Below are 23975 nucleotides of genomic sequence, written 5' to 3' on the forward strand. Positions count from 1 at the left end.
AATACTTCAGTTGATGGATATCACCATCTCTATCATCTACTGAACTCATATCAACGTCTTTCTTTTTCTTTTGGTGCTCAAGAAACGCCCCCAAGTGTAAAAAGCCATGGTTGCAACGGGAGGTAAAAACAACTTATATAATAAGAATGCTGCTCTTTCTTCCTCTCTCATACACACACATCACTAGAGTGAAATAAATCTTTAGAAAAAAGTAAAGTGCTTAGAGAATAAGTACAAAATGCATCACTAAACTAAGTTGTTATTTGTTTTCGAACACAAAAACTTTCGAAACATATTCTTTTGGGCAGGAGTGCATGACATCTTCACCGGTTAATACGATTCATTTCTCATAGCTGCAACAAATGGGGCATGTTCCAAAATTCTCATTTAAGAGTTAAATCTTAACCTTTTGATTTGTGACCCTGAAATTCTCTTGGAAAATTTAAGGACAATGGTCCACATTTCACTGAGAAAACCTCCATAATCAAAGGGTAGGGAATTTAGGATGGTTGGAACGGGAGTGATCTGCGTGATGGTTCCAGTTTGGTCCAATTCCAAACGTATGATTGTAAAATCCAGGTTTTAGCCTCAAGATCTAGGATTTTGCAATCCCGTATTATAAAATCCTTGTATCCAAATGGCCCCTTAGAGCCCAAGGAAGAAGTAAGACCCTGCTCTTCTTAATCAGCCGGAATTCCAATCCCGAGGGACGAAATTGATTACCCCTCGAATTGAATTTTGGACATTCACTCCGTTCATGTGCTCACAACACTAATCAAAATTTACTGTATCAGTTGGCAGGATACAGAGGTTGATTCCATTTTAAAGAATAAATAAATAATCTATATTGTAACTTGAGAGAAACCTTAAAAAAAAAAATCATTGAGGCGGTCTCGTGAATAAAATGGTGCATAAATCTTTATAAATATAGTTGGTTCAGGAAATGGTCAGATGTTGATTTTTGTACAAATTTTGCCTTTCATTATGCGTCAAATTTTGGGGCTGAATATGCAGGCAAAATGAATACGCTATTGATATCTGCACCACCATGTTTCTATAACGGGACAACTCATTTTGTTTCGCTTCACTGGTTGGCTGCTGAGACCTTTTTGGGATGGGGACTGATATAATCCGGCCCCCACTTTTTTTTACTTGGGACAGCGAACTCTTCCTGACTGTAGAGTGTAGAGGACTAGAGGGGTTGATTTATTTCATTGGGACAGTGTTCAACGGGCCTGGTTGCCACGCACATTGGAGGTGGCTGTCCCATGTAAAAAAAGGGGTGAATTTATCATTTCCCTTTTGGGAATTGTAATTTTTTTTTTTGGCAACTGGCTAAATAAAAGATGTAAAACAAGGTGAGTTTGTCCCATTATCAATATGGTGGTGTGCTATGCATCAGTATATATCACGGCAAGTCGGAAACTGAATTTTTTTATAAGCATGTCTACTCATTTAGGCACTGCAATGTTTTGATAGTTGTACTAGCTCACTTTGTCTTTTACGTTTTAGCTGGCTTTCAAAGGTTATCACAATTCTCCAAAATGCTCCCACATGCTAATTAGAAAATTTCTAAAATGAAGGGCGCCCTTGCCAAAAAGGGTAAACTAAATTTTGGTACCATGGGAGTATCGGACAGCCACCTCTATATTTTGGTAATATGAACGGGAAAACCATATCCGCATAGTGCAGTAGTACTTTAGAAAGTAGACAAGCATGGCATGGAAAAGATAAATTTTATTTATCAAAAAAATAATTTCAATGCTTTACAATGGAGATGCGGGGTATCGATCCCCGTACCTCTCGCATGCTAAGCGAGCGCTCTACCATCTGAGCTACATCCCCAACTTGTTTTATTTCCAAAATAATATATTTAATTAAAATCAACTACAGTTTTCCCATCTATCGGCCGCCCAATTTAAAGCATTCGCATCACATGTACAATTAAAGAAAGGGCAGTGATAAATCGACTCGACCCACATATAGGGCAGTGTTTATATATATATATATATAGAGAGAGAGAGAGATGGGGTCAATTTAATACATTAGGCCAGAAAATGATATATTCACCTCTTTTTCTTCCTGGGCTGCGCCTTATTGTGTAAAAAGAGGAGCCATGAATACACTAGAGGGAGTGACCCAGGGAAGAAAAGGGGGCTAATATGTCCCTTCCTACAATTAAAACCAATATCATCAACCCTAAGTCCTTAATCAGGTTTGCTCATGGCAACTTTTTTTTTCTGAAAATTTACCAAAAAAAAAAAAAAAAAAAACCGTAGCAAGCTCAACATCACTGAGATGCATCCCAATCTGAAATGTTTTATTGTTTGATCAAGTTTACGAAACAACATCCGAAACTTCTGATTTCCATTGAAAGACTCTAATTCGATTGATAATTAAATACGTAAAGAAAAATGTCCTAAACTTTTCTGGCAAAGACAAGATATTGTTACAGCATATATACTGATCGAGATAGAATATAATTACATGGAAAATGTTCTCAATCACCAGGAAGAAATAGAGCTAGAGATTACAAGATTACAGATTACATCACAAGTAAGAGTAGACCCGGGATAAATTCCTTCGAGCCCTGGACTTGGCCAACAGATCTGCAAGGTCATTGACTTAGCTAATCTATACATATCAATACTCACACCTAGAGCCCAAGTACAACATTAGAAGAGTCACCTTCTACCTCCAACTTACCTTGTTTAATCCTTAAATATACACGAGCCGAATTGAAGAGCAAGAGCCTCAGCTTCAGTAGAATCAATTATACCAACTAGGCTAAAAAAGACGAAGATAATGGTACCATTATTATCTCTAAATACCCCTCTAATTCCAGCTTTGCCGGGGTTGCCAAGGGACCAAACATCAAGATAACAAACACCCTGCAAAAAATGGTACTTGGTCAATGTTGGTGTCGCTAATAGAAATATATTCTGCAGTGGCTCCAACTGCTGCGGTAAAGTAAGACGACATCCACTAACATTGGTCACATTGGTATGGGATATGCAATAAAACTTGGGAGAGGAAAAGCACTGGGCCCGTCCTTACAAGACCACATTGGTATTCGGGAGGCATCATTATTTGAAAAACAATTGGAATTTTTTTATATGGAAGATATCTTTTCGAGCATTTTGTAAATTCAATGTCTAATGAAATTATTTTCCAAAATAAAAAAATTTACCTATTTTTCAACAAAAATTGCAAACCTGCTAGAGCTTGATTTTTTATTTTTTTTTTTTATTTTTTTGTGAAATATGATTTTACAGGCATTTTTTCAAATGTCATGCATATCATTGGTGGGGCCTCCATTTACACCTCATGCTTTGATAGGGTGGGGTCCACCATTTTGCTCCATACAAAACTTTTCATGGAGAAAACAAATGTCGGCAAGTAGGGCTGCAACAGAGTCGGGTTGGGTCAGGTTTTTCAAAACCCTAGCTCAACCCTGGATTCCATTATCTCGGCCCTGACCCGCCCTAACCATAAGTCAAGGCCGAAAAGGGTCAGGGCCGAAGAACCTCAACCCATTGCCCACCCTACAGGGCTCAATGCAGCCTTGGCCCGCCCTGATTGGCCCTGATTGACCCTAGTGCAAATACTTGTTAAGAGTGCCAAAAATAAAGCAACCACATATCATATAGAACAAAATGATCAATAAACAGAGAAAGGAAACAAATAAGATAAAATGAATTCAACAACATGACGGGCAACAGAGATAATTAATTGTAATATAAAGAAACATCAACCTAAGATTATAAAAAACATTAGCAAAAGAAAAATACATAGATGGTTCAATTCTATAATAGAAAACTTAGGGTCGGGTCCGGGTCGGGCTGACCCAAGGTATTAACCCTGAACCCGACCAGACCCTGAGTCAAGGCCTAAAATACGAACCTTGACCCGCCCTCAGGGTTGAAAAATCTAGCCGAGATCCTGTTCGGGCTCAGAGCGGGTAAGGGCTGACAGGGCCAAACTTGCACTCCTCAGTAGGTATGTGAAGGTATTTATTCAAGAAAAAAAAAGAAGAGAGAGAGAGAGACCCCCTTGTTTGTAGATCCAAACTGTTCATTTGTTGGCCCCAATGTATACAGTGTTCTGAATCTCATCCCTTTATGGTGAAACTAACCATCTAATCTAAGCTATGGATGGAAGATACATTATAGAGACCTCTATTTGGGGGTGCAATCTATATTGAGATGTAAAAAATTGATGTAGACTTTTGAGGTTTCTGAGGTAGATATGCTGAGAGCTTTCAAAGTTGATCAAGACTCGATCAAAAACAACAATTGAATGCAGAATTTTAACAAAAATCAGTTTAAAATAGTAAATTGCTGATCAAGAACAAAATATAAGCAAAAAATATTATAATTGACGAAAACAGTAAGTAAGATGATAAAAAAAGAGATGAATACTTATAAGAGAATTTATATGATGCCCGACCGTCAAAATAGCAAGGGCTAGGTGGTAAATTACCCAGTCGGCCATCATATAAAAACTCTACTTATAAAATGAGTTTTTATTGAAATTTTGATAGAAAACAATAAGTAGTTAGCTTAGTGATGAACTCGTGCTAAGAAGAGAAGTGACTTGTGAGGTCTTTATTATGCAAAGGACTTCCTCTCTAACTTCCTTCAAAGAACTTCTTATAAACTGGAATTTCTCCCTCCAAGCTAGGGTTTACAAGGGAAACTCTCTGGTCCTTTCAAAAGCTGTTGAAAATTCCCCCCCCCCCCTTTTACATGGAAACTCATTACAGTCTACATCCCCCTCAATTGCCCTATTATGGCAAGTACACCCTTGCACATTATACCCCTATATTTCATGGCATTGCAAGGCTTACCCACACACACTACTACCTATATTCAACTAGGCTCTCACACTTTGGCGTGGACCCACTACACATCACAAATGAATGGTTTGGATCTTCGAACAAGGTGGGCCCTAGTAGTTTTTCAAAAAATATAAGTCCAGACGGTTTAGCTCATTCAGAGGTAGGACCCACCCACTTGGACACCAACACAAGTGCTTCTCACTTAAATTATTTGAATGTGCAACAACTTTCTAGTCTCCTTTAAAACCTGGCACATTTCTCAACAAGACAACTAGGGCTGCAACTCGGGTCGGGCGGGTCGGGTTTTGGAGAACCCAACCCTACGCGAGAAATATCTCGGGTTGGGTTGGGTTTTTTCACGTTGACGCAATTTTTTAAGGAAAATTCTTGTTTGGCAAGGCAACTCAACTCATAGAAGCAGAAATTACACTTGAATCAAACAATGATGTAATTACACTCACATTACACTTGAATCAAACAATGCTGTAATCAAACAATGTTGTAATTACAATCAAACAATGCTGAATCAAACACTTGAATCAACTCAACTCATAGAAGCAGAAATTACACTCACATACAATAACAGTGGGTGCGTGGGTTCACTTTTAACTAACAATAGAAAAAAATGTACATACTATAACTTATGTAACTCGGGTCGGACCCCTTCAAACCCGGCTCGACCCGAGATTCATGCGGGCTTTTGAATGCTCAACCCGGCTCGACCCGAGATTCATGCGGGCTTTTGAATGCTCAACCCGGCTCGACCCGAAACCCATGAAACCTGAACCCAACCCAGGCTATTTTCGGGTCGGGTCGATGCGGGTCGGGTAAAACCCGGCTCGAGTTGCAGCCCTAAAGACAACAACCCAATATTGTCTTGCAATTATGCAACCTTCAATTTTCATCGTGGATTACATTGGCATGAAAATTCCAGAGCAAATGCTTGGGTTTCCTATTTTAAAATGCCTGAGCATGAGAGAGCAGTCACCTCACATGAATTAAATGAATAAGACAAAATCTCAGCATATGTGGCTGCTCTCTCTCTCATGCAACAGCTGGCCCACGAAATCCCTTCTGCTATGGTCCCTAGCAAATCCCTTATCAGAGGGGTCCCATATTTAAATGACATAAACCATTCATTTGACAACTCATGAATTGGATCTTTCATGATAAAAAAAAACACAGTCAATTACATTCACTATTATTTACTTTCCTTCCATGATATCTGTATGGTCAAAAGATGTATTTAATCAATGGCCGATATCTAACAAATTAATACTCCGGGCCGTGTTTAGATTGCCAGAATCAAGAATCCATTCTATTCTGATTACTCTATAAATGGAATAAAATTAAAATTTTAATTCATGAGAATTCCAATCAAAATGTCATTCTGACCAGGGCAGAATCAAATCCCCCTTTAATTTTTGAATCAAATGTCAGGCGGAATCGAAATAGGATACCAATTCCTACTCCTGATTCCGCCAATCCAAACAGAAGTGAGGTAAATGTGATCTAAAGCACGATCTATCAAATAGACGATCCAGATCATTCAAAAAACGGGACCCAGTATACAGTCATACTTGTACGGAGTTCGAAAAAGGAATAATAAGTGTTAAATAAATTCCCAACTAATATTTCAATGAAATGACTAAAACACCCTGGAATATTCAATTAAAAAGCATTTTTTAGGGGGAAAAGCAGCAGCACTGGAAAGGGCAAAAAATAATATATGAAAAAAAGGGTGGGAAGAAAACCACATTTTGCCTGGCAGCGATGTTTCCTCTTCGTCTTTAAAACCTAACCTCCCTCCAATCTCCTCGATTCTCATCTTTCCTTTTAGAAAAGAAATAAAAAAAGAAGCCCTTTTAGAAAGGAAATAAAAAAGAAGAATCAAAGAAAATCCCAGGAAGGAAAGAAAATCGAGATAAAAGGCGAAGCAAAAAAAAGAAGAAGAAGAAAGAGACAGAGAATCTTTCCGGTTCCTAATCTCTCTGACAGCGTTGAGAAATCGGAGTTTTGGTTGCTTTTTCAATATGAGTTCCGGAGAGCTTCTCGGCATCGAACCTCAAGAACTCAAATTTCCCTGTATGCTCTGTTCTGTTATCTCTCTCTCTCTCTCTCTCTCTCTCTCTCTCTCTATACGTTCGATCCGTGCTGTTTTAGGGTGTGCATTTTATTTTTTGATATTTTTATCTGTTTTTCCCATGATTTCGACTCTCTCTCTCTCTCTCTCTGGTACGTTAGATCCGTGCTATTTGTATTTTAGCGTGTGTAAAGGTTTGCATTTTATATTTTGATTTTTTGTATCTGTTCTTTTGTTTTCCTATGATTTAGAGCTCGCTCTTTTATTTTATCTGTACGTTAGATCTGTGCTATTATAGTGTTTTTATTTTTTTTATTTTATTTTTTTTCTATGTTGTGTTCGGAAGTCGAGCTGAAGAAGCAGATCTCATGTTCTCTTCAATTGTCAAATAAGACGGATAATTATGTAGCTTTCAAGGTAATCTTTCTCACCCTTTTTTTTTTTTTTTTCAATTCCTTTCAATTGTTCTGTAATAAGGATGCCCTAAAAATGAGATTTATTGATAGTAAGAATGCAGAACTTTTTTTCTTTTTTTTTTCCTTCTATTTTAGGTAAAGACGACGAATCCGAAGAAGTACTGCGTTCGTCCTAACACCGGAATCGTCATGCCTAGGACCACATGCGATTTCATAGGTTTTTAATTCATGGTGTTTTATCTAATTTTGTTATTTATTATTGCTTAGTTATTAATTTATTTTTTTTGTCTTTCACTGTTTAGTTACAATGCAAGCTCAACGAGAAGCTCCCCCTGATTTGCAATGCAAGGACAAGTTTCTCCTTCAGAGTGTCATTGCGAATCCAGGCACGACCGCAAAGGACATTACCCCTGAAATGGTAAGCTATTCATGTATGCATAAATCTCTGTATTGTATGGGTTTTGATTTTGCGAGGGTTAAATAATATGGGATTATAACATTGGTTTGAATTTTTATTTTCTTTTTGAATTGGGTTTGTTTAGTTTAATAAGGAGTCGGGGAATCTCGTTGAGGAGTGTAAATTGAGAGTAGTCTACGTCTCTCCTCCTCAACCACCCTCACCTGTTGCAGAGGGGTCCGAGGAGGGCTCATCACCTAGGGCTTCTTTATCGGACAATGGGAATTCACATGCTTCTGATTTTTCCTTTTCTGCTGTGAGTATTTGAAGTGTTCTAATATTTGATTCCAATGATTGTTCCTTTTCTCTTGTTCTTATTTATGTATTTATATATGTTTTAATAGAAATGGCTTGGTTCATTTCTTATGATTCTAATAGGTTACGAGAGCGGGTCATGTTGATTCTCAAGAGAAATCTTCGGAGGTGAGTTTCTTCCTTAAGATTTTGGCAATCAAACTTTTTCTTTCGACTTTCAAGCGCAGGTTTTAATGGTTACACTTTTATGGATTTGGTGGATTTGCTCAAAAACAGAGTTTTCATGAGTTATAAGAGACACAGCTATGACTACATGTTTACTCTCAATATGAGCACATGGTAAATGAGGATTTTCTTAAGCTAGGTTAGGTGTTTGTTTTGATCTTAGCTTTATTGGTTGTTTGGAGCTAAAGAGCTCTGGTGCCAAATTTGAAAGTTTTAAGTCGTTTGTTGTCTTTTCACATTCCTTATATAGCAATAGGAAAATACCAGTTAGAGTGGTAAGAGATCGTGCAAGGTGATGTTGGACATAGATTTGGCTAAGAAATGTAAGTTGCATTCTCCAAAGTTTGTTTAGGGTCATTTAATGTCTTCTAGGGCAATAACTGAAAAAGCTAATCGAAATTCACCCTTTTCTATTGATCCATTTAGGACTTCTATGCACTGTATTTTGGTCCCCTGCCTCGTACAATTTAAAGTCTTTCTGATAAGCTTGAATGGATCCTACTATCGAAAGGCTTCACTAGATTGATTTACTGCAAGGGTGCGTCACACTAACCTGTAGTTTGTTTGCCTTGTAGTTCGCACAACATTATACATTTACCAGTGCTATGGTTATTAACCATTTGAGTACGCTCAATAGCATGAAAAATTTACTTTTGAGGTATATTAACTTTAAGGTGGAAGATTGAAGGACATTTTTTGGTTGGATATTTCATCCTAGGTTATTTTCTTTGCTAAATGTGTTTCTAGATTTGTTTGGCTAGTAGTGGATATTATGGTAGGGTTATGCGAGTCAAAATCATAGTTATGTTGTTTTGATTCTTACATGCATCATGCATGTCTTCACTGTTGTTAGAGTGTGGCTAGTAGTGGATATTATGGTAGGGTCATATGAGTCAAAATCATAGTTATGTTGTTTTGATTCTTAGATGCATGTATTCGATTCTTAGATGCATGTCTTCACTATTGTTAGAGAGTTCTTTAGGGTATTTAAGTATTTTTCATCACTGTTGTCGGATTTCTTTGGGGTATTTTGTAGGTGCAATTGTTATGGTACTTTTACCTACCAACCTGGATAGTAACAGATCCTCTACTTAATGTATGGGCTAGATAAACCTTCTTGGCAGGAGAGAACATGGTAATGTTGTTTTAATTCCTATGAGAAAGTTGTCTAAGCAGCTGTCCATGCCAGTCGCTTAGGGACTAAGGGACTGCCTAGAACCAAAGTCACTGCTTGGCCATAAGGTTGGTAATTTGGTATCTGCCACCAATAGAAGGACAAGCTCTCAACCACCAGTTAGATAAGTTTAAGGTGAAGACTGGTTGAGAATATATTAGCTCCTTGAAGTTATTTATAATCTTTTACAAAAGAAAACATGCACACGCACATCAATTAGCAATTTTATCATTACAAGTGAATTATGTGTGCCAATCTGCTCTATATTTATTTCTATATTTTTAGGTGTTTTGTCTTACCTTGTTTAGTTGGAAAAAAAAAGAACAAAGAGAAAGATAAATGAAGAGAGGAGAGGAGAGAAAAAAAACATGGAAGCGAAAGTCAAATCTCCTCGCAGAGATGACTCTTTTATCTTATTCACAAAAAATGATATTTACACTATTGCCATTAATGAAACATCATAATAAACACCAAAATGACCCTAACAAAGTATACTAACGCTCCTTCTCAAGCTGGCATCATTTCCAGCCTGTTAATGATCGTTTGATGTTGGCTTCTTGGTAACACTTTGATAATAACATCTGCTAGCTGATTTGCTGTGTGAATATAACACCTAGTTTTAAAACTCCTCCATGTCATCGTTGATTCCCCCGAGTCGACTCCCTTTTCCCTTGTTCGTATTCTACATTTTTTCCCTACAGAGTGAATAAAAACGCCTTTGACTCTCCCAAGTTATGACCGTGTGAGCCGAGTACACAACCGCGTCAACAGTGTTCTTGGCCGCGTCTGCACCGAGTCAACAACGATTTGTCTTCGGCCGGATTTCGCGCTGCATCCGCATTTTTAAACACTGATATAAGGAGTTTTGATATCCTTTGCATCTACTTTCTCAAGGACAAAATGACAATCTACTTTGATATGTTTAGTTCTCTCATAGAAGACAATGCTGTATACAAAATGTGTGGCAACTTGATTATCACAAAACATGTGCATACTTGTAACCGCTATAGCTCACTACTTAGAGCAACTATACTCTGCTTCTAGCTTGTCCAACTCACCAAATTCCTTCTGTGAAGGTGCAATATCATGTGAAAATTCAATGATTTCCAAATGACCATTATTCTTGCATAACACAACATGCCCTAGTGACCATTATTCCCACCCCTTTCTTTCCCCTTTTTCTCCAGATCAGCCTCTGAGCAGCTTTCTGTCCTCTCTTTTTCTCCACTTATTTCACTGCTGTTACATCGATTCTTCACCTCTTTTCTCATCCTCTGTTGGAGCAGATTGCTGCCTCCCCTTCGCCCCATTTTTACCCTTTGTTTCCCTATTCTTCATCCCCATCTTTTCTTCCATCCCACCTTTGCTTTCCCCATTTCAGATCCTTCTCTTGTGGCTAGAATAATCCCTTTACTTCTCATTTTTACGGCTATTTCTCTAGCACCTCTTAGAGACTCCTAACTCCTTCACCACGAAGACCAAGGTCGAAGCCTTGCATGACCAAGGTACGATTTCCCCTACATCCTTGCTTCATTACAACTTGGCTTAGTTATTTGAGCCTTCACCATCAGATTTACGACCCCTTATTTATCTAGACCTGCCCATCTTTGTCAACCTTAATCTCTCATACCCTACATACTCTCTTAACCCACTAACCCTCTAGTTTCCTTTGCCATAGACAGGTATTTTATGAAAGATCAGTTTGTTTGATAGACTTGTTAGAAACCTGAATTTTTTTTATTATTGATATGTTTTTCTTGATTTGGGGTATACTTATGGTTGACCAGCTAATCTCATTTTTCATTTTTGTCATATTGGGAGAGATGCTAAGCTGGAAGTTGACTTACTACTGCCGAGGTGGTCTGAACATGCTGGCTTTAGTTGTTAGTGGACACTTTCCGACAGTTGAAGATGGGCTCTAGGCATCTTTTCATATTTATGCAACTCTTGTATCTTCTCTTCTTTTCTCCATGGATAGCTCGGTCATATCTTTCTGATTTTTGTTTGCTGGTTTGAGAAACATCTATTTATATTTTTAGAAAATGTATTACGACGGATTGTTTCAAAACTCTGCATCAATCGTCAACTGTCTGTCTTGGTCGTGTTCTTGTTCAAGTCTGCATTTTTTTTCCTACCAAGTTAATCCAAACTCCTTTGACTCTTGAGCTTTGATCGCGTCAACCAAGTTCTCAACTGTGTCAACCGGGTACTTGGCTGCGTTAACTGAGTACGCACCACGCGAGTTGACTAGGATTTGTTTTGGCTGCATTTTGGACCCCATCCACATTTTGAAACACTGTTATGGTGTTTAATGAAATATTCAGGGGTGATATATGGAAATCTTTGTGCTTCAGGTTTGGCAGCGATTGGTTGTTTGGATAAACAAAACACTGCTAGCTGCCATATTCTTTACTACAGAATATTTAGGTAGGTAATTACAATGGCACACTCGGAATTGGTTTGTATTTTGTATTAAGGTTCCTCATGATTTTCAAGTAAGTGGTTTTCCTTCATTTTCTATCATCATTATAAAATTACTCGGCAAACTCATCTAGTCCTATTGACTTCCACAGCATCTTGTGCCACCACACTTGCACTTAATAAGTGTATTTATTGTCAGTGGAAAACTAGAAACAAATAACTTCAGAGGATGGCTGTAAGGCTAGTCAGTAGAAATATATAATCCAACCATCCAAGTCAAATTACTTGCACTCTATAATAACATTCTAACTTGCAGCCATTCAGCTTTTACATATGTAAGACTTGTGTTATTCATGAAAACGTTGAGTAGTTTCCTACTGATGTGAACTCCACGCAAAATTTTATGATTCAATTTGTTATTATTATTTTTGTTTGGTTTATGGGAGATTTTATATTGTGCCCGAGCATGAAGTCTATTGTAGGCATTACCACCCTTGATATTTGATCCAACAGCAGCCCACCTTTTAAGAGGCTGCTGTTGGATCAAATCTCAAGCGTTGCATGGATTCTTTGCCCCCCCTCTGCCGAATCCGTGTCGACACGTCTTCGCATCCGAATCGGACATGGATTCCCATGAGACACACCCGGATTCTTGTCGTAGCCGTGTCCCGTACGAATCCTGTTTTTTTCGGGCGAATCCGATTCATCGTTGTCTCTTTTGAAATGCGAATCCTTTATATTTTCTGTTAAACATATTTTCTTCTTAACTGTTTTTTATATGAAAGCATTGCACATACTCTTTTAATAAAAACCCTAGCGCCTCGGCCCTCGAACATCGACTCCCTTCCTCCTTAAACTCTTTTAATACAAAAGTTGCTTGAACCCTCTGCCCATTTTTTCATCCCACAAATGGACACCCTAAGATGATCCAATGGAGCTGATTTTTGGTGGACACCCTATCCATGAAAGGGCCTTCCAAATGAATGCTTTGGATCCCCCCAACAATGTGGCCCCAACCTTGTTTTATGCTACTGTTAGCAGCAACCCTTTCCTATTTATATCTACTACTGTATAGCAGAAGAGAAAAGATTGTAATTTTTTGATTTATTGGTAAACTCTATGAATTTAACATGTCGACGTTATTGATTTTTACCGTTTGGTGCCCTCGCCACATACATATTTTAAATCTATATGTGAGGGTAGTTTTGGATTACAGAAGGCCTATCTTATCCTATATATATATATATATATGAGAAAAGTGAAGCTACACTTACGTGTAGCTAACTTAGCTACACCGACGCCTTAAAATAAGGTGGGCCCCACATTGTTTCGGTGATGCAAACCATTCATTTGATGGGCCCTCACATAGATAGGGTGTGCCCAAAACATCATCTCCATAGGATCATCCCAACCCTACGATTTGTTGAGGCAAAAATGAACGTGTAAAAACCTTCACAAATCTGTCCATTTTTGCCTCCTCAGTTTGAAGGGTTGGGATCATCCAATGGAGCTGATTTTTTGGGCACACCCTATCAATGTGAGGGCCTATCAAATGATTCATTTGGATCACCCAAACAATGTGGGCCCACTGTATTTTAAGCCGTCAGTGTAGCTAAGTTAGCTACACGTATGTGTAGCTTCACTTAACTCACTCTCTCTCTCTCTCTCTCTCTCTCTCTCTATATATATATATATATATATATATATATATATATATATATATAATTTTGAAAATTTTGAAAATTTTGTTTTATTTGAAAATATCCAAATCCTACTTTTGGGGGCTTGCCGAATCCGTGTCGGATCCCGACACGCGAATCCGAATCCATGCAACACTGAGTGTGGTACTGCTGTCGTACTGCCCACACTGGACTTCACGCCATATAATATCGCTGGTTTCTGGATGGCGATGCGTTCATGGTACAAAATACTGTTTATCCAGTGTCCCAGATAATGTTGCGGAATCGTGTTTGAGGAGTTTTATGAAGGGAGTTCCCTTTTGTTTCTGAATTAAGCTTTTAAAATTTTTTGACCTGTACTTGCAATTTGATTTTCAGCCCTTTAGCAACGGGTGCTTGCTGTTCTGCTCACCAGATGTTCCTTATGATTTCATGTTGTTATTCCTTATTATGTAGACTGTTTGCTTAAAAGGTTTCATTCTGTTAGAATTCTGCTTAAAATAGATACTACTTTGATGGAAAATCTACTTGATCTATTTTCAGCACATCAGATTGTAGATACATATGTAATACTTAAAAATGTTTTCCAGGTGAAGGTTCTAATTTCAAGGTTGGCTGAGGAGAAAAATTCTGCCATTCAACAGAATAATAGACTTCATCAGGAGCTGGTGAGGGAATTTATTCTGACTTAAGCATTAGCCTTCTTATATCTGTGGAATGTTCACATGCTGTTGATAATCAGTTAACGTCACATAAATGATGGAATAAACTCTTTATATTATGCTTGCATGCTTTTTTTTATTATAATAATTGAACTATGTACGTTGTTTTCATTCCTATAGGATTTTATTTTTTTTTGGATTTTTGCTGAAATTGCTCTATTCTGCAGTTCTACCCTTTATTGTCTACTTCTACCCTGCTAGTTTATCAAAAGCCCCAAAATTGCTGGTGGGAATTTTTATATTTTTCTTATTGTTTTTTGGCAAAATAGTACAATTGACTTGCATTGTCTTCTACTAGTTTTATATATATTTCCTGTAGCAAGCATGTTAGCTTGAAAGTAAAGGTACATGATGCAGATTGTTGCTCACATGGTTATGCTTGAACTTTGGTCACATTTTATGTGTTATTTCTATTTTTTTTCTTTTTCATTTCCTATAATTTGGATTGTAACCTTTTTTATACCGGGATTTGCTAGTGTCCATCACAGAAGGCATGTCGCGGAGGGTCCGTTGCATGTGAATGCAGCCACCTCATGAGCCACCTCGTGAATGAAGACATAATCTGCTGAAAAGTGAGCCTGTGTGGCCGCACTCACATGCAACGGACCATCCACGAAATGCCTTCTGCGATGGACACTTACAAATCCCTTTCCCAAATATACTGATTGATAAACCCTATCGAATACCTGCTATTTCCATTTGGAACTGCTCTAGTATATTCAGTCATTGTTTATGGTTTTGATGTACCTTTTCTCGAATAAGCTAATATGATTTAGGTGTTCCCCGTAAGAAAGGGGTATCAATGCCCCGGAACATGGAATGAGTTGTGGCAACCAATTGTCAGCCCCAAACCGATTACTAGACTCAAAATTGCAGTTAATTTTGGGTCCAATAATAGGTTTGGGACCCACAATCAGTTCTCACATTCCAAAACGAGCAGGGCCTTAATGACGTGTTGTCGCACATTTATGATGATTCAGTACATAGCACATACTAAATTTCATATGTAATTCATATGAATATTTATTCATAATATATACACTACATTTCACATGCAATTCATATAAATATACTCATGTATTACATGCCACTAATGCACTTACAATTTTTGTTTCGGTATGCTTTTATGTGGGGCACAAGCTATTAATGTTTTGGCCCTACAATTGGACGGTTTGGATCATCCTATGGAGTGGGCCGTACTGTACTTATTGAAAAATAATGGACTCTCATATGTAAAATCTTTTTCTTTGCGCCCTTCTGACTCTGTGTCCGTTACATGAGAATCAGTTCACAGTTCCTGGTGTAAAACTCTAACTCAATAATTCCCAATTCGTACTCTTGGATGAAGTGAATGGCTTCTCATTCTTTAACTACTTTTTGTAGGAGCTTATGAGGCGAGACGGCAGTAAAAGGCATGGGGGATTCTCCGTCATGTATGTGGCGCTGGTTGGGTTGCTCGGCCTTCTTTTGGGGTATATTATGAGAAGAACATGAGGGTATGATCTTGTGTTTTTCTGTCTCGTCTTTCCGTCTTCTTTCTCATCCCCCCTCCAAAGTAAGAAAAATGATTTGACATGATAATTTGTTAGGTTTATTGGGAGTCTTATTGTTACATAGGGCAGGGAAAGACATCTGATTTGATCAGTTCTCAGTGGGGTTGGTGGGAGTTGCTTGTTTAAGTGTTTTAAGAGTAGGAGCTCATGATGGATGTGTAGTGATGCCATTTCTGCTTTGTAAGTAAGAGGTGGGTTATTTTATTAGCAACTATCTACCCAATTCTTTTGTTTCTCCTTATTTTAGAAGAATAAAGCACTGCTTTTAAATTAAATGGAAATTGCATTATAATTCGGAGAATATTGATATCTTAGTATCAGTAAAAAATGATATCTTAGTGACAGTTGTGAGTGCAGAACTGATTATGACTGTCTGCAGTAAATCCTGTTTCCTTGTCCGACCTCTCATTTTGCTTTTCTATTTATGTTTTTTCTTCTGACCAACACTTGATCAATGCATTCCTATGTAAACTAATGCTCATATGGCTATATATCCCTTCCTTTTTCAGACCCGATATTTAGGATTGTCCAACCAGATCAGTTCTTAGGCACAATCTTAGGGTGCATTAGGTGGAGATGGTATAGATCAAGGGAGATGATTTTTTCTCACCCCCTTCTTTGGATTATGCGCCTCCCTTTTAAGTGAATTGTGGCAGACTTTAACACTTTTTTTTATATGTCAGATCACGTTAACAGGGGGGCGCGTAATCCTACAGTGGGGGTGGAAAAAAACATCTCCCTAGATCAATCCATGTTAGGGCTAAACTGTACACGTTGGTCCACTACATCAACGGACCCACATTGTACTGTGTTGGGTAGGCATGTGGCTGGTTCGTTTTGGATTTTGAGAATTGATTTTGAGTCCAAAACTGATTCATGGAATCAAAATTGCGTTTAATTTATTAAAAAAAAAAAACTCAACAGATTGTAAGGGTTAGGATCATCCTACAGCCCCCATTTTGTGGGCCAGGCATATCTATGGCTATGACCAAAACTTGAATGGTTTATATCATCAATTCATGTGGGCCTCACTACTTTTTGACCTACACGAACAGTGCATGGTCGTGCACCATATAAAAACTACACTAATATGTATACGCGAGAAAAAAGGGTCTAATTGAATTGGGCGTAATGAACTGTGGCCCCGGTAGATGGATGGCCACATCTATGGTGTTTGAAACTGGGTCCATCTGAAGAGATTGAATTGCCCTAGTACGCAAATATCAGGTCATCTTTCCTGGTCGTCTTCAGACTTCCCCCTATCTAACAGGAATGCTAATTTCAGGCGCACAAAAGCCACATACGCAATCAGCTTGACAATAGAACCCATCATATCATTCCCCTTACTTCTCTCCATCTTTTCAATCTCGCAAAATAAATTAAGGCAACAAAGAAAGCCCGAAACATGAGCCCACATAACAATTGTTATTTCACAGATGTAGAGAACCCGTTTTTCATTTTAGTGACAGTAAAAGGTAGACGATTTTGCCGGTAGAGGGAGGGGGGAGTGATATTTCCACCCTCTTTTGCTTGGGTTTTCTGAAATTGACTACACTCCCACCCTTTTTCTTCTTCAAAGTTCATGTTTTGCAATCAGGAAAAATTATTCCATGGAATAATCGTGGTCACAAGTGGGTGAGGGGCGGAGCAGGGAGAGGGAGATATTTGAGCTGGTGAAAGTGGACAGCATCAACAATCCCTAAAAAAATAGTGGAAAACTGTTTTGCTCGTTTTTAGGTGCTTTTCAATTTTCGTGCTCCCCCCCCCCTATCAAGTTTCTCCCTTGGCCCATATTTCTCAAAAGTAAAAACTAGCCCCCCCAAATATTCAATAGAATATTTTTTTCAAGGTTGCCAAACATTGCCTTAAATCTTTTCCTAAAACTGAAATCTTTTATCTATCTAGTACATGGACACAAAAGGGGATGGAAATGCTGAGATAGAGAGAGCGTGGAAAGACATTCAAACAGGTTGGGCACAAGTCTAAACATATTTTAAGTCAATCCAGACTGTTGAAAATTGTCAATGGGGAAAGTTGTCGATGGCAACTGTGGATGAGTGATAATCCCAAGACACTCTGATTGAATGATCCAAACATCAATGGCCACTGATCCAATGGCAACATATTTCCCGAGTGGATTGTCTTGCCCGTAGGGCCTACCAGATGCATGGTTCGGATCATTGTACACCAGACGGTAGAGAACTAGAAATTGGGGTGAACTTCAAGCTAGGCAAGTGTTGCAGGCCCACTAACTGGAATTCAGAAGAAACCCAATAAGCTGTAATTGGCAAGCAGGGAAAAATATGGTGTTGTGGACAGAAAGCAATATATTGAACATAGATCATCGGGACACAATCAAGATGAGAGTAACACCCCTGAGAAACATTTTAAGTTGAAAAAAGATCGAGATCAGCCTCTTCAAATTTCAGGATATAAAACACCCCAACAAAATCGCATCAAGATCAGACGGTGGTGATGTCTACCGACCAAAATTCGGGATGGGTAACTCGAACCAAGTCTTCTTTATTCAACAACTAGAACAAAACATAGAGAAATTTTCATTTCCAGCTCCACAACTATTGTATCAGGGGTTGTGCTTGTAGATACCATGGGTTTAGTAAACATATGGATTGCAACACCCTTTCCTAAGACCAATGGGAAAGTATGAAAAGAGAAACTAAAACACCTACCATGCGGGCAAAAGTCTAAAGGTCCGGCATGCCCCTTCCAGCTTTAGCGTCGTACGTCCTTTCCAAGACAAGGTCCATCGGCGTATCTTTCGGCCCAACTGCACAAGCCAAAACACGTCTTTCTTCATATGCATTTTATGTTCAATTACCGAAATAAAATATGCGTGCCTGCTTATGTACCGAAGCACAAATATACAACTCAACTCAACTCAACTCAACTCAACTAAGCCTTTGTCCCAAACTAATTGGGGTTGGCTAATGAATCCTTTAGAAAATTTTCATGATACCGAAGCACAAATATGTGAAATAAAAAAAAAGCCATTTAAGTATGCTTACGCCACGGAGGCCACGCTAGGGAATTCTATAGACAACTCCAAAACTTTGGGCCTCTTTTCATATAAATTTCATAGGCAAATGGTTTTGAACTCAAATATGACTATTTGCAAATAATGGTTATAATAGTTTTAGAAATGATATAGTTAGTGGCTTCCAAAGGAGACCTTAATGCTGCACTTGAAATTAAGATTAAATTAAAATACTCTTAATTGCAAAGAAGAACCAACATTGGTAGTATCCAAAAAGGTCCTTAGCTAAAAGATCAACATTCGATAAAAACATCTATAAACATTCATGATACCGCAACATTAAAGAACCAACACTGGAAAAAAGGCCCATTAATGCCCAAGAAGGAAGCCAAACATTGTAAAAAACCAGGTCAGTGATATACTATGTTAAAATTGACAAAGGCCAGCATCAACTCACTTGAGCATAATACAATATGATGATGTACAATATAATATAACATGGAATTAACAGAGCATACTTTGATGCATAATGTAACTAACAATGAGATAGAAATGAATTCATTTGTGTAAATAATATTACGAAAATAATATATTATAGAACATAACACATAAACAAAGCAATGGCATGCTAAAATTGCAAATACAACACATTATGAGCATTTGATACGTACATACAGCAATTGAGATGGTCAAATCACAAAAAAATAATAAATTATAAAAATTACTAAATCTGGGAAAGCTAACAAGTTCGCGTGAGATCGTCAAATCACAGAAGGGTCACAGGTGATGATTCCTTCAGGTCACAAACAAGTCCCAAGTGGAGTCTCAGAACTCAAATGAATCTTTCCAGCAGAGGGTCTACTGCAAATGTGTAAATTCAGAAAAGTAACATGCTTATACTAGAACAACAATCTGTGATATTCAGCCACTGGCAGGATATAAGAAATGATGAAGGCTCGAGTATTTATACTTCAAAATTTTAATTTTCACAATTACTTTTGAGTGCTGATAAATTCATCCCCCAAAATTCCTTCATTCGCCTCTTTTAAAGTCCGATTCAGGTGGATTACCGGCTGAGGTGAGCAACTGGTCACCCTCAAAAATTTTTGAAAGTTAGGTCCTCTCTAAAGGAAAAGCATTTTGTAATGAAAATTGATGTGTCCTTAAAAACTACATTTATAAGGCCCCACATCTGCCTCCTGACTTTCTAAAACCATGTTATTACTTTCTTCTTCTGAAACCCAGCATCAGAGCCCCTCGACAACCCACCCATCAGAAAGGCTACCGCTGGAAACCTTCATCTTTAGATCGAAAGTCCCCGACATCCCTTATTCCAAACCTTATGTCTCTCCACACATATTGCTCATGCGAAGTGCCTGCTCTCTTTTTTTTGTAATTTCTGACACGAGAGGGAATTACCATCTGTTTTAGGCCTTTTGGCATCACCCCTGTAGAGAATTCAAACTGTTCTTCTCTGCCTATGCAAACATTGTCACTGGGATGTCTCCGGCCAAGACTACAGTGCCTTCCATGGTGAGGGGAATGGAGAGGCAACCGGTGCCGTAGACGGTTGAAACACAAGTCTGCAGCAGCAGCATCCTATCGTGCCAATACCAGTCACAGGCAACACATGATTCCAGCTCCAACAATGGTCGTCCATAGGTTAAACATGGCCTCTGGATAGGCAGCTCCAGAAAATCCAACGAGTTGGAGACTCTCCTCGTGCTTCCTTAGCAACAAAGTTTATGTATCAAATCACATTGTGGATCGCCGTATATGGAACTGTAAATAAAGGCTTTTTTAAAAAATGGGTAGGAAATAAAAGCCTATTCACAATCAAATCCGTTTTTCAATGTCAATGAAAAGACATCCAATCTCCTCTATCCATTGCGCAACAACTAGAGAAAATCGGATGAGAAATCTTTGAATGGTTTAATATCAATTGGGTGTTCCATTGCTCCTTCAACACCCTTTTCAACAATGGTGTAGTTGGTTCCTAGGTGCTAAAGATCCCTCTCTATTGAGTATGGTCCAATTTTCCATCTCTGGGGTGTTGTGGAATGAAGAGACCGTAGAATCTCCCAGAATAACGCACGATCAAGAGTTAGACTGATCTGGGAGGTGAAGAGTCTCATAGTTCATTGGGTGCTAGCTCATGATGAGTTTAAACAATTTTTTTCAAGAGATATTTAAAAAGTGTGGTGTCATTGCAATGCTCAGCAACCACGAATTGTAAAAAAAGGTGGAAATTACCCAATGCCGACATGCTGAAATTAAACTTGAATGGTGCTCTTTTGGAATCCCAGGGATAGTGGAGGTTATCTTTCGAAACTCTAGTGGCGAAGTCATTTTTTCCAAATCCAGGTCTATCGGTAAGACAGAATCTAACTAAGCAGAGGTTTACATTCTCCTTACTGGTCTTTATATCTTTGGAATGGGAGTTTTAGGGTGGAACCTGGGGACTCTTCTAATGCGATTTCATGGACTAAATGCCATTGTATGGGGACCTGGAGAGTTGCATCATTTATCCAACAGGTTTGGTCATTTGGGACATATGTTTGGGGAAAGACATAAGCTTCACTCTTATTCAAAATCTTTCAATGAATTCGAGAGATACAGCTGGTAAGCAACTTCAATGGAAAATAAGACGATGAACCCATACTTCAAGTGAACTCATTTGAATATGTGAGGTTAAATGCCAAATGGGTAATGCATGCAGTAAATTAATTAGTACACAATCCAGGTCCTGCTTTTTTATGTAGTGTTTACTGAATCTCATTTCATTAATGAAAAGAGAAGAAAAATGAACTACATCCACTCACAATCACATTAATATTATGCTACACGGAAGAAATTGCATTACACTTCTAAAATGCATGCAAGTATCTAAATAGTCGCTCATATAAAGAGTCAAAACCAATTCTACTTCTAATTTCTATCACCATAAGGCACAATCATGCACAATTTGATTATGATTCCATAAATTCTAATTCCACATAACAAGTGGAATTTCTCAGGTCATGCATTGCAAAGAATCATATAGATTAAACACAACACAGACAACTATTGCAGGAAGAAAAAAGTACCAGTACAAGATAAAGCATGCAATAGTGAAAATTATGAGGCTAGTACATAAATACCTATAGTAGGTCTTGGAGTTGTCCTTATTTTCAAGATCTCGGGACGAGGAATTATAGACCCTGATGCTCCTTGACCTCTAGAAATCCTTACTTTGGTACCATCTTCCAGATATCTGGTTCCAATTTTACAAGGCTTCCTGTAGAAGTAAAAACTAGCAACAATTAATTATACACAACGAGAAAGAAAACTGAAGATAAGAGAGGGCTTCAATTGAACATATATTCTATGAATAAAAAATCAAACACAAAAATACCCGGTGGCTGGGTCAACAACTTGAACATTGGAGGCATGGAGAGGAGCTTCTACTGTAAAAATTCCACCTTCATGGCCCTGCCCTTGCTTGATATGTTTCTTCACCTGTAAAGACCAAAACTCTCATCACAAGAGTATACAGAGGGAGAGATTGCTTGATTTAGAGGATAATTATATGTTGTAACTGCTTGATTTAGGGAGTAATTATGTGGTTGAATTAAGGAGTTAATTAGAAGAGACGAGTTAGGGTTTTAGGAAGTGACCAGATTTTTGCCTTCGACAATAACTCGATTCTGAGAGCGAATAACGCGCTTGATGACACCGGTCTCTCCCTTATCTTTGCCCCTGGTTATCATCACCTGCCATTGCAAACCAAATCAAGGAAAAATGATTCCATCTTAAGGGAGAGGAACTGAGTTTCGAATCATCTAATCTTACATTATCTCCTCTGAGAATTTTCCAGTTCTGTATCAGCTTCTGAGCAGCTTTCCAACCCATTTGAGTCCCAGCAAACACCTCTCTGCCGCTGCTTTACTACTCTCTCTGGGTTTCTAGGTCATAAATCTAGGGTTATAGATAGAAATACATAAACCCTTTGAGAAAAAGTAAAACCCACAACATGAAAAATCTAGGAAAAAAAAATTCATCCAAATAAATGCATAAACCCATTAAACCCTTTGAAAAATAAATAAATAAATAAAAGCAACTTCGACACCCTATTTAAAAAGAAGAAGACACATACCAAAATCAAAGACAAACATTATAAAACCTAAAACCGTAGATGAAAAGAAAACTGAAATAATTGAAGAAAATGATGAGAAAAACAAGTGAAAAAAAAAAATCAAAGTAAAGAGACTTTCCATGGAGAAACTTACAGAATCAAACCTTGAAATGAGTCACGGATGGTGTTTTACACTGCGATTTAGGGTTTAGGGTTTAGGTTTCGAACTCTCTCAAGACTCAAACCCTAGGAATCGGAGAACGAGGATGGGAGATGGAAGTAGCTAATGTCATATAGCTAATAAATTAATCCTTTAAAGAAGGGGTAAAAAAATCGAAGGATGCCTCTTCTAAAATATTTGAAACATTACCAATATAATAAGTTATAACTAGTATACAATCATTCTGAAAATATAGGAAGCTTGTACATTTATTAATAAGGGATTGATTGAAAAGGAAAAGAAGAGAAAAGAAAAAATACCTTGAGAGAGGCAACTCCAGTAGGCGGAATCCACGCCAATGACGGATTTGAGACGATGGCATTAGAGATTCGGGCATTAGAGAGGGTTGATCCTAACCCTCTATAGATCGGATGGTTAGGATCAACCTATGAAAATGATTTTTGGCCATCTAATGGACTGTTTGGAATTTTGGATCATCCTATGGTTCGGGCATACCGTACTTTTTAATAAAGTGAGGAGAGTGCGATCATCAAAATACGGCAGTGGTGATATCATTTCGCCAAAAAAGAAACAAAAAAAGGGAAGTGATATATCCGCCCCTTTTGATCATCAGAAACACCCCCGGTCAGTGTTTGTGGCATAACTACATAAGTAGAACAGCCCCTCTTTAGTCATTGATACACTTACAACGGGGTGTTCCTGGCGATCAAAAGGAGTGGGTATCTCATTTCCCAAAAATAATCTCTCTTAATGGTTGGATATATCCCGTAGGGCGCGTCCTCATTCATTGTCGCTACGATGGCGGACGGTGGATAAAGGTAGACCTGGCAAATGGGCGGGTTGGGTTGGGTTACCCACGG

The 23975-nt window shown here is 38.2% G+C and overlaps 2 protein-coding genes and 1 non-coding gene across 8 annotated transcripts; 1 reads left to right on the top strand and 2 right to left on the bottom strand.

The window, feature by feature from the left end:
- Positions 1-1772: 1772 nt before the first annotated feature.
- Positions 1773-1845, bottom strand: TRNAA-AGC (transfer RNA alanine (anticodon AGC)). Its single transcript has one exon. It is a non-coding gene; the product is annotated as a tRNA-Ala (tRNA).
- A 4715-nt stretch (positions 1846-6560) lies between these two features.
- Positions 6561-16117, top strand: LOC143877325 (vesicle-associated protein 1-2-like). 3 transcript variants are annotated; one of them, XM_077379322.1, is made up of 9 exons: positions 6561-6925; positions 7270-7340; positions 7475-7556; positions 7642-7757; positions 7882-8052; positions 8175-8219; positions 14141-14218; positions 15656-15768; positions 15862-16117. In XM_077379322.1, the coding sequence occupies exons 1-8, from the start codon at positions 6874-6876 to the stop codon at positions 15764-15766; spliced, it is 726 nt and encodes a 241-aa protein (XP_077235437.1). In that variant the 5' UTR covers positions 6561-6873; the 3' UTR covers positions 15767-15768; positions 15862-16117. The 3 variants fall into 3 exon arrangements, with proteins under 3 accessions (XP_077235437.1, XP_077235438.1, XP_077235436.1); XM_077379323.1 differs by having other exon boundaries at positions 15890-16117; XM_077379321.1 differs by having other exon boundaries at positions 6562-6925; positions 15656-16117.
- Positions 16118-18324: 2207 nt separating this feature from the next.
- LOC143877326 (KOW domain-containing protein) lies at positions 18325-23565 on the bottom strand. Of its 4 annotated transcripts, none has more exons than XM_077379324.1 (6): positions 23415-23565; positions 22652-22764; positions 22477-22572; positions 22215-22318; positions 21961-22097; positions 18325-18613 (listed from the first exon to the last, which is right to left on the bottom strand). In XM_077379324.1, exons 2-6 carry the CDS (start codon positions 22709-22711, stop codon positions 18531-18533), a joined length of 480 nt encoding a protein of 159 aa, XP_077235439.1. In that variant the 5' UTR covers positions 22712-22764; positions 23415-23565; the 3' UTR covers positions 18325-18530. The 4 variants fall into 4 exon arrangements, with proteins under 4 accessions (XP_077235439.1, XP_077235442.1, XP_077235443.1 ...); XM_077379327.1 differs by having other exon boundaries at positions 22652-22777; XM_077379328.1 differs by lacking the exon at positions 23415-23565 and adding an exon at positions 23089-23286 and having other exon boundaries at positions 22652-22777.
- Between the last annotated feature and the right edge of the window lie 410 nt (positions 23566-23975).

The sequence above is a fragment of the Tasmannia lanceolata genome, unplaced genomic scaffold, assembly GCF_043159265.1.
Source record: "Tasmannia lanceolata isolate RefF3 unplaced genomic scaffold, GAP_Taslan_0.1 ptg000005l, whole genome shotgun sequence".
Taxonomy (NCBI): Eukaryota; Viridiplantae; Streptophyta; class Magnoliopsida; order Canellales; family Winteraceae; genus Tasmannia; species Tasmannia lanceolata.